This window comes from Terrapene carolina, unplaced genomic scaffold (genome assembly GCF_002925995.2).
Source record: "Terrapene carolina triunguis isolate 2854851 unplaced genomic scaffold, T_m_triunguis-2.0 Scaffold714, whole genome shotgun sequence".
NCBI classification, from domain to species: domain Eukaryota; kingdom Metazoa; phylum Chordata; order Testudines; family Emydidae; genus Terrapene; species Terrapene triunguis.
In genome coordinates this window covers 6,491,883-6,504,237 of record NW_020665065.1, presented here as the reverse complement: position 1 = coordinate 6,504,237, position 12,355 = coordinate 6,491,883, and the positions used below count along the sequence as shown (strand labels likewise).

At 44.1% G+C, this 12,355-nt stretch overlaps 1 protein-coding gene across 3 annotated transcripts in view; it reads left to right on the top strand.

Annotated features, from left to right (window-relative positions):
* MIB2 (mindbomb E3 ubiquitin protein ligase 2) overlaps positions 1 to 12,355 on the top strand; it is a 109,700-nt gene that overhangs the window by 25,971 nt on the left and 71,374 nt on the right. For all 3 annotated transcript variants that reach the window (XM_026660037.2, XM_026660035.2, XM_026660036.2), the window contains one exon: positions 9,154 to 9,472. In XM_026660037.2, coding sequence (XP_026515822.1) covers positions 9,226 to 9,472 — 247 coding nt within the window. In that variant the 5' untranslated portion in view covers positions 9,154 to 9,225. The remainder of the gene's footprint in view (positions 1 to 9,153; positions 9,473 to 12,355) is intronic.

Genomic DNA, 12,355 nt, shown 5'->3' with positions numbered 1-12,355 from the left:
AGGCTGTGGTGTGTTTGAAACCATGAAGTGATGCTGCAGCGGTTTGAGCTGCTTGTTTGTATGGTTCCCGTTTAATTTATTTATTTATTTTCAAAGCTCACTTCTATTTTTACGATTGTGCCAGATGTTAGCTGAATTAGCTCTGCATGTTTAAACAGAGCTGTGACTGGATCATTAAACATGGTTTTTGAAATAGTCCGGTTTGGGGCAGTTATAATTAGGACAGTGTGCAGACAATTTATGTAACTTGATGGAAAAAGCAGAAGGCTCTTTTTTGGTTTGCAAAGGATTTGACCTAAAGGATGAGAGTCGGGGTGGAGGGAGAGGACTCATCATGCTGTAGCATATAGACGCCTACAGCAGCTGTCAATAGTCCAGAGAGCCCCAAGGTGTTTGTTCTGCTGGTACTGTGTGTTTGGTAACATGGGGAATTGCAGTGGTGATTAGCAAGCAGCACAGCAATGTAGATTTTTGGCATGCCTGGGAACCCCGCCACCCCGATGTCAAAGACAACTGAAAAGCCACGGAGTCATCACCTGAATTCCCTCGCGTGGTCTCCATCTCCCTCCCTTGCAGCACTGGAGTTGGGAGGCTGCTGCTAATGCGGATGGTGGATTGTGCATCTCATTTGTCCATCCTCTTAAGGGAAAGCGGCTATTCCTGCCTCCTCCCAAAAGTCTGTCTCCCACCAGAGCCAGGCCGCTGAGAATAAGTTATTTTTAGGGCTGTTGATTAATCGCGGTTAACTCACGTGATTAACTCAAAAAACATAATCACGATTAATCACACTGTTACACAATCGAATACCAACTGAAATTTATTAAATATTTTTGGATGTTTTCTACATTTTCAAACATATCAATTTCAATTTCAGCATAGAATGCAAAGTGTACAGCGCTCACTTTATATTATTTTTATTACAAATATTTGCACTGTAAAAATGATCAACAAAAGAAATAGTATTTGTCAATTCACCTAATACAAGTACTGTAGTGCAATCTTTGTAGTGAAAGTTGAACGTACAAATTTAGAATTATGTACAAAAAACCCTGCATTCAAAAATAAAACAAATGTAAAACTTTAGAGCCTACAAGTCCAATCAGTCCTAATTCTTGTTCAGCCAATCGCACAGACAAACAAGTTTGTTTACATTTGCAGGAGATAATGCTGTCTGCTTCTTGTTTACAATGTCACCTGAAAGTGAGAACAGGCATTTGCATGGCACTGTTGTAGCCGGTGTCGCACATTTACATGCCAAATGAGCTAAAGATTCATATGTCCATTGATGCTTCAACCACCATTGCAGAGGACAGATGTCCATGCTGATGACGGGTTCTGCTCGATAATGATCCAAAGCAGGGCAGACCGACGCATGTTCGTTTTCATCATCTGAGTCAGATGCCACCAGTAGAAGGTTAATTTTCTTTTTTGGTGGTTTGGGTTCTGTAGTTTCTGCATCACTGTTGCTCTTTTAAGATTTCTGAAAGCATGCTCCACACCTTGTATCTCTCAGATTTTGAAAGGCACTTAAGGTTTTTAAACCTTGGGCCGAGTGCTGTAGCTATCTTTAGAAATCTCACATTGGTACCTTCTTTGCATTTTGTCAAATCTGCAGTGAAAGTGTTCTTAAAATGAACAACATGTGCGGGGTCATCATCCGAGACTGCTATAACATGAAATATGTATGGCAGAATGCGGGTAAAACAGAGCAGGCGACATACAATTCTCCCCCAAGGAGTTCAGTCACAAATTTAATTAACGCATTATTTTTTTAACAAGCGTTGTCAGCATGGAAGCATGTCCTCTGGAACGATGGCCAAAGCATGAAGAGGCATATGAATCTTTAGCGCATCTGGCACATAAATATCTTGCAATGCCAGCTACAACAGTGCCATGCAAACACCTGTTCTCAGTTTCAGGTGACGTAATTAAGAAGTGGGCAGCATTATCTCCCGTAAATGTAAACAAACTTGTTTGTCTGTGTGATTGGCTGAACAAGAAGTAGGACTGAGTGGATTTGTAGGCTCTAAAGTTTTACATTTGTTTTATTTTTGAATGCAGGGTTTTTTGTACAGAATTCTAAATTTGTAAGTTCAACTTTCATGATAGAGATTGCACTACAGTACTTGTATTGGGTGAATTGACAAATACTATTTCTTTTGTTTTGTACAGTGCCAATATTTTTAATCAAAAATAAATATAAAGTGAGCACTGTACACCTTGTATTCTGTGTTGTAATTGAAATCAATATATTTGAAAATTTAGAAAACATCCAAAAATATTTAAATAAATGATATTCTATTATTGTTTAACAGCGCGATTAATTGCAATTAATCGCTCGACAGCCCTAGATTCCTGCCCCCCACCCTCAAACCTCCTCCAGTTCAGATTTCATTTTAAAGGCTAGTAATAGAGGTCTGGATTAAGCTGTGGGTTAGATTAGGTAGCCAGATGTTTAAACTCTGTCAAATGGAACTGTAAGAGTCCATGATTTAGCAGTCTCTTCCATCTATAAACTTCTGAGCCACAAGATGGATGGATGCTATAACTATATCTAGCTACTAGGCGCTGATCCTGTCTGACATGTCCCAGACTTCTAGCTGGACCATGCTTTTGGGATTTTAGTAAACTATACCAGGGGGAACAAATCCAGAAATGGCTCTTAGGAGGAGGGAATGGCCTAGATGACCTATAAGGGCTCTCCATGAAATGGTTTTCTCCCTCCCTTCTTGTTGTCAGGCATGCCTCTAATACGGAGTCACCCTCCATTCAGGGGCTGAAACCCTGCATTACGATTTGGGGTCATTACTGCTGAGCTATGCAGGTCTGTGGGTTTAACTGGCTCCAACCACTGTATAAAGGGTGTGGGATGTCTCTGGGCCGGAGAAGGTTTTGGAGGGAAACCCTGGAAAAGGCCAATCTGAGGGAAGCAGCTTAGACTGTTCCTATTTTTCAGTTACTGGTAAATCTCAAACCCCATTGAGGGGTGAGTTTGGATACTAATGCTGGGATAGTTGATGGGTTATGGGCTTGGTCCATGCGTAGAGCTCGAATAAGGCTTGTATCCTATCTATTTTAATTCTTAAACCAAATCCTCTCTCTTCAGAATTTAAAAAGTCGGCTTGATTTCACAGTTGATTCAGCTAATTGTCTTGCAAATAGCATTGCAAGCTTGAGAGTCCAGGTGTGTCTTTAGCAGAGTTCCTTCACAGTTCAGTGGCTGGGCAGAGAAATCAAAGCTGGTGCAGGATACACCTGTGTGTGTGTGTGAAATCATTGAATCATCGGTCCCTGAGAAGGGAGTTTGGCAAAAATTAAAACTTAAATCTCAAGTTCGTTCTCTCTCTCTCTCTCTCTCTCTCTCTGTCTCTCTGTCTCTCTCTCTCTCTGTCTCTCTGTCTCTCTGTCTCTCTCTCTCTCTGTCTCTCTGTCTCTGTCTCTGTCTCTCTCTCTCTCTCTCTGTCTCTCTGTCTCTGTCTCTGTCTCAAAAGTCATGCACACGCAGCTTCCCTGTCCCGGCCACGCACACATGTTCTTATGTCTTCTTAAACACGAGGAAGCAAGAAGAACTAAGGTCCTTTACCTTCCTGATTTCTCCCCGATCAAAGCAAATATGAGCAAAAGGCTCAGTGGTGTGCATGGGAAACGTGTTTGCATTGCCCTCCTGGCCCGCTAGGTACTGTGTTTGCACAATACTGTATTTAGGGAAGGGGAGAAAATACTTCCTCGTCCCAAAGGTTAAATTCTAAACTGAAATTAAGATGTGCCCTGGCCAGTGGGGCCCCTCTTGTAAATAACAAATAGCTTGTCATTTAATGCTGGGATGGTGTGTTCATGCGTAATGAGTTAGCAGAGTTTATGCTTCCTACCCAGTTATGGAATAATCTTGAGTGGCTGAACAGAACCAGCAGACAGGTAGTACAGAGTGAAGAAATGTTTCAAAAATCCAGCAGTAAATCCCTGCATGGGATGGAGTGCGATCCAGTAGTTACCGCAGAGGTCCACACTCAGTTCTGAAACTGATTCAGTGTGTAATTATGGACAAGTCATTTCTCTCCTCTGGTTATCCGTCTGTAGTATGGGAAGGGGGTGATAATATTGAGCTAGCTCCCCAGGGGCTTAATTCATTAACGTTTGTAAAGCCCATCGAGATCCAGGCTTTGAAAGCGCTATAGAGCAGCAAAGCCCTAATAAACCATCTCCGTGCAAGTGTACGAAACCAGTGGGCAGCTGGAGTGTGTGTGAATGAACGCTGATGTTGCCGCATCCACCTTTAATAGCCCTGTGAGCAGGGGATCTGGATATTTCCTTACCAGACTTTTATTGACAAAATACTGGAGATGATGTTGACAGTGCAGAGAGGCCAGGACAGAGCTATATAAACAGGTAGGTTGGTAATCTCCGTGGGGAGGGCTAGACAGGGAGTGCAGATGCTCAGGGATGAGTCTGTATTGCTGGGTCATGGCGGTTCCCTCTTCTCGGAGCTTAATCAACAGTGGCCCTTTAGGTTCAGCCTAGCAGCTTCAGAAGTGGTTTGTTTTTGTATTTGACACGTGAACCTCCTTCCTCAGACATTTGTGAAAGAAATGAGCAGGAAACATTTTGATCTAGTGTGCCAAGAACAGTATGCAGAGAAGCTGTCTTGAATCCTGAAATGCAGTTAAGATCCTCGGTTTGTTTGTCTGGCTTAGTGTATGACTCTTTATTCCCACCACATCTTTTCACTTCCACCATGTCGGACAAAAAAGACAAATAAACTTGAACGCTGAGGGGTGGCTATAGCAGTGGCAGTGTGTGTTGCCTTCAAAGTCTGGTGCTGCACTTTCGCTGTCAGGTTTGGGGCACGATTTCACAAGATGTAAAGCGCCCTCACTTCCCACTGAAATCACTGGAAGATGCTCAGCACCTTGCAGGATTGGACATTTAGATGGAGGGCTGTCATGGGGAGATGGGTCCAGCCCCAGCTGTGACACACTTAGCTTGTCTGCCAAGGTGGAGAAAAAGAATAAAGGCAGGTCATGGGGCTATGTCATGGGGTGGAGATAGGACAGAAGCCAGCTGGATAAGAGGGGGACTGCAGTAGGAAGCCCTGGGGAGTCTCCGCTTGCTGAAGAGAGACTTCAAGGAGCCCAGGAGGGGCTCTGGCATGAGAGCAGAGGGTGGATAGAGTATCTTGAGAAGACAGACCAGAAGAAGGGGGTGTGTTCATCTTGAAACTGGTGCCGAAGACTTTATCTTGTGTTTAGTCTGGACTAAGTATCCCCCTCAATAAATACTAACTAGCAGAAATTACAAGGAACAAGATGGTCGAATGGATGAATGTTTATGTGATATGCAGTATTGTAACGTTACTCATCACGGGAATGCCTCTTTAATATCAGAAATAATACAGAATCCATTTTAATCTCTATTTTTAGTTCACAGAAATTGCAATGCAAAAACATTTCCTATCCTTGAAGCCATTTTTATTTTGGCCCCGTCATTCTGCAGTGCATCTCTAATCACCTGCCGCTAAAAAGGGGCTTAGTTTCAAGTGACGATTCATGGCAAATGTCATTTATGAACATTTAGTGCCAAATGGGAGCTATTTCAACGGCATCTGAAAGCAGAATTTAGCTCTCTTTAGAACTTCATTCAGAAATACAAAGATCTTTAGGAAGAGACCAAATGACCTATTAGGATAAAAAAAAAAAGCTAAAAGCCAAAGGATACAATTTTCACCTCAATGACTCAACTCCTATGTCACTTTTGAAAAGGAGATTTAAGCACTTGGGAGTCTGTTTCATTGACTTTCTATGGGACTTAGGCTCCTAAGTCATTGAGGTCCTTTTTTTGAAAACTGTAGCCTACATTTTAAATAAAAGTATTTCTTCAAAACACAGAAATGGGGGGGGGGTCCCTGACTTTTCTGATGAAAGACTGTTCGCTAATCATCTAACCAAGACTGATTCATGTAATCCCTTTTAAGAGCAGGATTTTTACTCTTGTTTCAGAAGAAAGGTTCTTGCTTAATCAAGCTACTGAACTGACTCAAGTTTGAAGTAACTGAATGGGACAGGGATGTAATCGCAAACTATAATCCCTCATTGTCCTCTAGTTGGAACCCAAAATAGCCATGTTAGCGTTAATAAATTGCTGTTAAAACTTAAAATCCCAGCAACATCTCTCTCTCTCTGGGTGAATATTATTTATTTCTCATTTTTATCCATCTCCAGCACAGGACAAATCTGTCTTGCTGGAGAAACACCACAAATGTCTTAAAGAAAATGAGAGGCTTCATGGGTCCTGGATGTGCAAAAGATTGGTGAATAATATTAACATAGTATTTGGGAGGGAATGAGCGCTGGGGTACTGAATAGCTGGGGGAGACCAGGAATTGGATTGACTTAGGGATTTGGGGGTAAGATAGAGATTCCTTCACCTCTGGATCACCCATTCAAATCTAGCCGGCATCAGTAGCGGCAGGAGGTTGTTACTCTCTGATGGTTATTTGACCTGCATGAAATGGGTTTTGTTAATCTCAATTCTGTTCCCAGTGGATAGGTATCCTTGCAAAAACAACCGTGGCAGTTGAAACTAATTGATGACCTTTGTGGCAGCCTGAAAAGAACTTGGCTCCAGACAGCATGACCTCCCTCCCTTATAACTTGCTGCATTTTAAAAAATAAATAAATTGTGACCTCAGCATTCTTTTCTGCCATGACAAGCAGCCAGCCCTAGCTGTGACATACTTTCCCTCCAGGCCGCCCTGACTTGCTGATGGCTCATCCATCAAAGACAAAGCTTACTTTTTAAATGTTGCTGAGTGTGGCTTTTCAATGGCTTATGCTTTGGGTTGTCTTCCTCCTCCACCCCCCCACACCATGTTTTAAAATGAAAACTATTTCTAGGTGTGTGGGTCTAATCTTAGACCTGTTAACCAAGACAGGAACTCCGATTTCATGGGTGAAAGCAGTACAGTTTCTGTGCACATTCTCTCTTTAAAATGTTACCAGTAGGGGTGATGCTTCTGTGCCTGGTTTCTCATTTGATCATGACTCTCTGAGCATGTTGAGAGTTGAACCCTGTGAATTGGACTGTTTAACGCTTGCTGTAGATATTGACACACCTCCCTATAATAGAGCGCAGGGAAGATTTATAGTAATTTTGTCTTGGGATTGATCTTATACATAAGTAGGAACAAAAGCCACATGAATCCTTGCAGTGCGTTCTAATCTTCCTTCTCAGGACATTTTTGCAGTGTTCTGACACTCTCTATTATTTCCTAGAAACTTTTGCTACAGTCTCCTTTAGTGCTTCTATAGTTTACAGAACTACAGTTCGCTTTCTGGTTTTCTGAAGATGACCTAAATGTAAATGCTTGAATGGCTGAATTCTCGAACAATGGAGGAATGGAGGATAGACTTTGAAAGGCCATTATTAGTTATCTTCACTATGGTTACAAAATAGTTTGAACATCTTTTGGTGGTACACCTCTACCCCGATATAACGCTGTCCTTGGGAGCCAAAAAAATCTTACCACGTTATAGGTGAAGCCGCGTTATATCGAACTTGCTTTGATCCGCCGGAGCGCGCAGCCCCACCCCTCCGGAACACTGCTTTACCGCGTTCTATCCAAATTCTTGTCATATCGGGTCGTGTTATATAGGGGTAGCGGTGTATTTTAAACCACTATAATACTGAAATGAACTGGGTAATGTATGGGCACTGCTGCCCTCTAGTGTTGGAATCAGGACTGATTCCAGTGTGTCATAGATCCTATACTGATAGCAACTAAAGGAAGCTTGGTGGTCCAACTGGCAGCTCACAGGCTGGATCCAGCCCGCTGGACAACTCCTTCCAACCCCCAAATGCATCCGCTCCTTTCCTCCCTCCAGCAGACCTGCTCTACAAAAAGGCATCCTCCATGTGGCGTGACCTTGTGTGTGCGGTCACACTATGCAGAGGATACCATTTTGTAGAGCACCTATTTCTGTAGGTAGACTGTGCCTGTGCTTTTGGAGGAAGATGATCTGTGCTTCGTTCATGATGGAAAGCAGGAAGTTGCAAGTTTGGCCTGGCACGCAGCATACTTATAACCATAAAATCTTAGCTGGCTGCAAATTGGTTACGATACCAACCAGATCTGGAATATCAGTGCAATAAGGAAAGATGAAAATTATCCTGCAGCTCCTGTAACAAAACACAAGCTGCTGCGCAGATGCTGCATCAGATCGTGGTGTGTGGAACGGAGGAGCCAAGCACAAACTTGGAGCTGGCATTGTTCATAACCCTGTAGCGAGCAGAGCTGTGCAACGTGCTCCCAAAAGGGGAACTCCTCTGAATTTCTGGGTTTTATTATACACTCTAAACTGGGCTTGTGGTCACTGTTGTGGGCCCAGTTTCCAGGAGAGGTGAGGAAGGAGACGGTTTTCTGTGAAAGCAGGTTGGCTGTTTCAAGTGACTTTTTGGTTTAACCTCAGGCTGAGGCGTAGTGGCAGGGAGCAGAGTTCCTCAAACAGAAGTGTCTGCACACATCCATGTGATTAGACCTCTGTGGCTGGTCTAATGATGTGGGAGCCAGCATTGGTAGCAGGACCCTGGTGGGTGGGGAAGAGAAGCCTTTTTCCTTCCTTTCATTTCATCCGGCTTCTCACGCAGGTGGAAAATTATGGATGGGACAGATGTTGTTCGTAATAGAGTAGTACGTGAGTAGATGTAGTTTTGTTTGAGGGCCTGAGGAAAGAGGATTCATACCAATTTAAATGCTGAAATTTGTTGTCAGCCTGGGTGAAATCCTGGACCCGTTGATGTCTGGGAGATTTTCCCATTAGCTTCAATGGAGCCAGGATTTCACGCCCTTTCTGCAAGGGAGAGAATTTTATTTGAAGTCCCAGGATGTTCTTCTGTAGTATAACACCGTGCTACCCAAAGTAGCTCTCAACCATTTTGGTGCAGGCGAGGGAGAGGAAGGGGGAATCTGAATTGACCAAAGATGACCTGTTGGGTTTGAGTTACTCGTTCAGAAAATGCAGAATCTACAAAAACATTAATTCAGTGGGCCCTTGTAGGCCTAGTTTAATTAGCCAAAATTATTTACACACTCACCTTGCTGTGAAAGTCACGTTTGTGCCTTGTTCTACAATGTGTCTTAACTGTGTGCTTTCTTACTAGGTGTGCTGGGCACACGGCTCCCTCCGTCTTGCCTTTGAGATTCCCTGCCAGTGAGGGCCGCTGTACCGTGTGATGGACTTGGACCCATATGCAAGCATGCAGGTCGGGATGCGGGTGGTCCGTGGAATTGACTGGAAATGGGGCAACCAGGACAACGGCGAAGGGAATGTTGGGACCGTGGTTGAGATTGGCCGGCAAGGCAGCCCAACGACACCAGATAGGACTGTGGTGGTCCAGTGGGATCAAGGGACCAGAACCAATTATCGGACTGGATTCCAAGGAGCCTATGACCTTCTTCTGTACGATAATGCACAAATAGGTAAGGCCAGTGAAGTATGAGTTGGACATTGACAAGAGGTGCAGCCATGTAATTCAGTAAAGCCTTCTGTCTTCGCATATGTCTGGCTCAAATGACAGCCATCCTCTACATCTCCAGGTCTCGCAGCTGCTAGGGAGACTCAGTGTGGGTGTAGATTGGGAGCCAGGAATTCCTGCATACGAATCCCTGCTCTGTGACACCAGGGGGGGAAAATCACTAAATCTGTGTCTGATTCATTTATAAAATGAAGATAATACTTCTCAGTGTGTATTTGTTAGTGTTCGCACTTTCCATTTTCAGAGTGCTGGGCAAGGTACCAGTATCACGGGAGGTTAAATATCGTCAGATCGCCTGTGAACTAGACTGCCATGGTGGTAGCCATACTGTGCCCAACAGGTCACCTGGGTCTTCGTCAAACATTCTCTCCCCTGCTCTTGACTCATTCTCTTTTCAATAGTCTCACGTTTAGAATGACAGAGCACAACTGCCCAGCGTTTTCACCTAAACAACAAAATTCGTTATTTTTTTGCGGGGGGGGAGGGGAGAGATAAATCTCATCGACTTAAAAAGCAGAGACTGGTGTGAAGCCAAACCCCAGGCCCAAGCAGCCCTAGGACTTTGGGAAAGGTCTGACCCCAGGGTAGATGTAGCTTCTGGATTCAGTGGGTTCACTACTAAACTCTATTGTAAATTCATGGGGGGCAGCCTAAAATCCATAGGCCAGCGTCATCCCCCTTCACCTCCTCGCCCCACCAAGGGGGGGCGCTGACCACCCTCCATCCCAGCAACCTTAATCCTGGCCTGGTGTGGAGGGGAGCTGGAGAGTGAGCCTGCCCCACATTCACCCAGCAGCAGTGGCTCCTGTCCCACCGGGCTGGGGCCAGCTCCGGGTATTGCAACCTTGCACAAGGGGCTGCCGCACCAGTGGACTTTACCCACACAAATATCATTCATATGAACCTGTACATACCTATCAATGAAGTACAAAAAAAAAATCCATTGTTTTTGCACCCTTGTTTTTGCTTTCTGTGGGTACTGTTGAAGCCACACTAAAGCTGCCCTTTCCTGACAGACTCGAACTTTGCAGCTCAGAACCAACTCTAAAGAAAAGCAGTTTAATTCCCATCACCTTCCTGTTTGACTCCAACAGCTTGAAAATTGCACTAGCCCAAAGTCTAGGACTGGCAAAATGCCGACAAAACTTACTGCTAGATCTGAGGTACCGTTACATGGTTTGAAAGATACCTTGTAAGTTTCTGGGCCTAGATGTGGATGCTTTATATCATTTGAATGCCAGGTATCAGCCCAAAAGTATGCTGATTATTCTGATTTTGCAGTTGAATTTTGATGCGACTTTTAGCAGCTATTGTCCCGAGAACCCGGAAGCCAGAAACCGATGCTTTATACTATTGGGAAGCAGAGACTCGAGGCCGCCTTCAGATGTAATATAAACTATTTGGGTCAAATTCTGCCTGCAGTGTAAATCCAGAACGTTTTAATCAAAGTTGGAGTTGCTCCGGACTTGCACCAGGAGAGCTGAGGGGAGAAGTTGACCCCCTGATCTCAGATGCAAGGAATTAGAGATGCTGAACATATGTAGGAAACTATTGCAAAGGATTGTGGGAACACATTTTTCAGATCTGGATGCCTGAGGTATATAGGCACCAAAATAAAAATGCCCTGATTTTCAAAGTTGCTATGTAACCCCAGATCCCCTGGGAGCTATGAAAATCAAGCCTCTCGTTTAGGAGACTCGCTCTAGGCAGCCAGAGTTGAACATTTTGCCATAGTTCTACAAATGTTTCTGGGTCATGTGAATGTTTTCCAATATTCTTGGGCCAGTGATCAGAAAGATGTAGGGGAGGGATCCACTTGTGGCTGTTTTGTGTCCCTGACTTTAAATTGTTCTTAATGAAATCTGAGAGGAGATGGAGAATTCCTGTTTTAATGTATTACTCCTGGTTTTTGTGTGCGTCTGTGATAGGAGAATAAAGGGAAATACATTTTGACAAAGCCATTGATGTATTTATTAAAGATTTTCATTGGCGAGCAGAAAAAGCGGCTCTGAAGAAAATCAAAAGTTGCTCCCATGTAACATCATTTTAATGAAGCATTTGAGTTCGTTTGCTTTATTCTTCTATCGCAAGAGCATGAAAAAGGCACTGAAAGCTGCCTTTAACCACTAATCCAGAATAAATGACATGAGCTCACATACAGATGCTCACTGAGCTTCCCAGGCCCCTTTTCTTGTTGAGACTTTGTATCTTAAACCATTATTAAAACTTCATTTTCAAAGGAATCATCCCCATTCATGCAGAGCAAGCTCCCAAGTACTGTGTGCGCTGCTGCTTTTTAGTTACGTTTCAAATTCTCTGAGACACGTGTTCCACATCAGAAGGGCTAAAAAGCAAAAACCGTTCAATAGGAAAGCTTCCCAAGCAATCTCACTGGAGCGGTGCTTGGTCTCTGGCGTGAGCGCGGGGGTTGCCAATTGCTGCGTGAAAGATGAGGCGTTCTCTTGGGGAGCCCTCTGATCTGAAAACTGTTCTGCTTCATGCCGCAGGGGGAGCCTTTGGCCTAATCCTCCTCCTGCAGGGGCTGGGGAGGCAAGCCTATGTGGAGGAAGCAGTAAGAATGAGCCGCTTTATTTTGTTGCTGCTGGTCTTGGGAGCAGCTCTAAGCATAAGCTGGGTAAAGCCACCCAGGGCATTTATGGCTACGGCTTGCAAACAGGTGAGATTCCCAAAGCCCATTGAGTGTGTCTGGAAATCCCAGCTCAGCTTTCAAGGGTGGGGTGCACCATGCTGCTGAAGCACTGCTGCAGAAACGCTTTCCACTTCACAAGCCACCCCTAAAGGCTGGAGGAAGAAGCCAGCTGGCCAG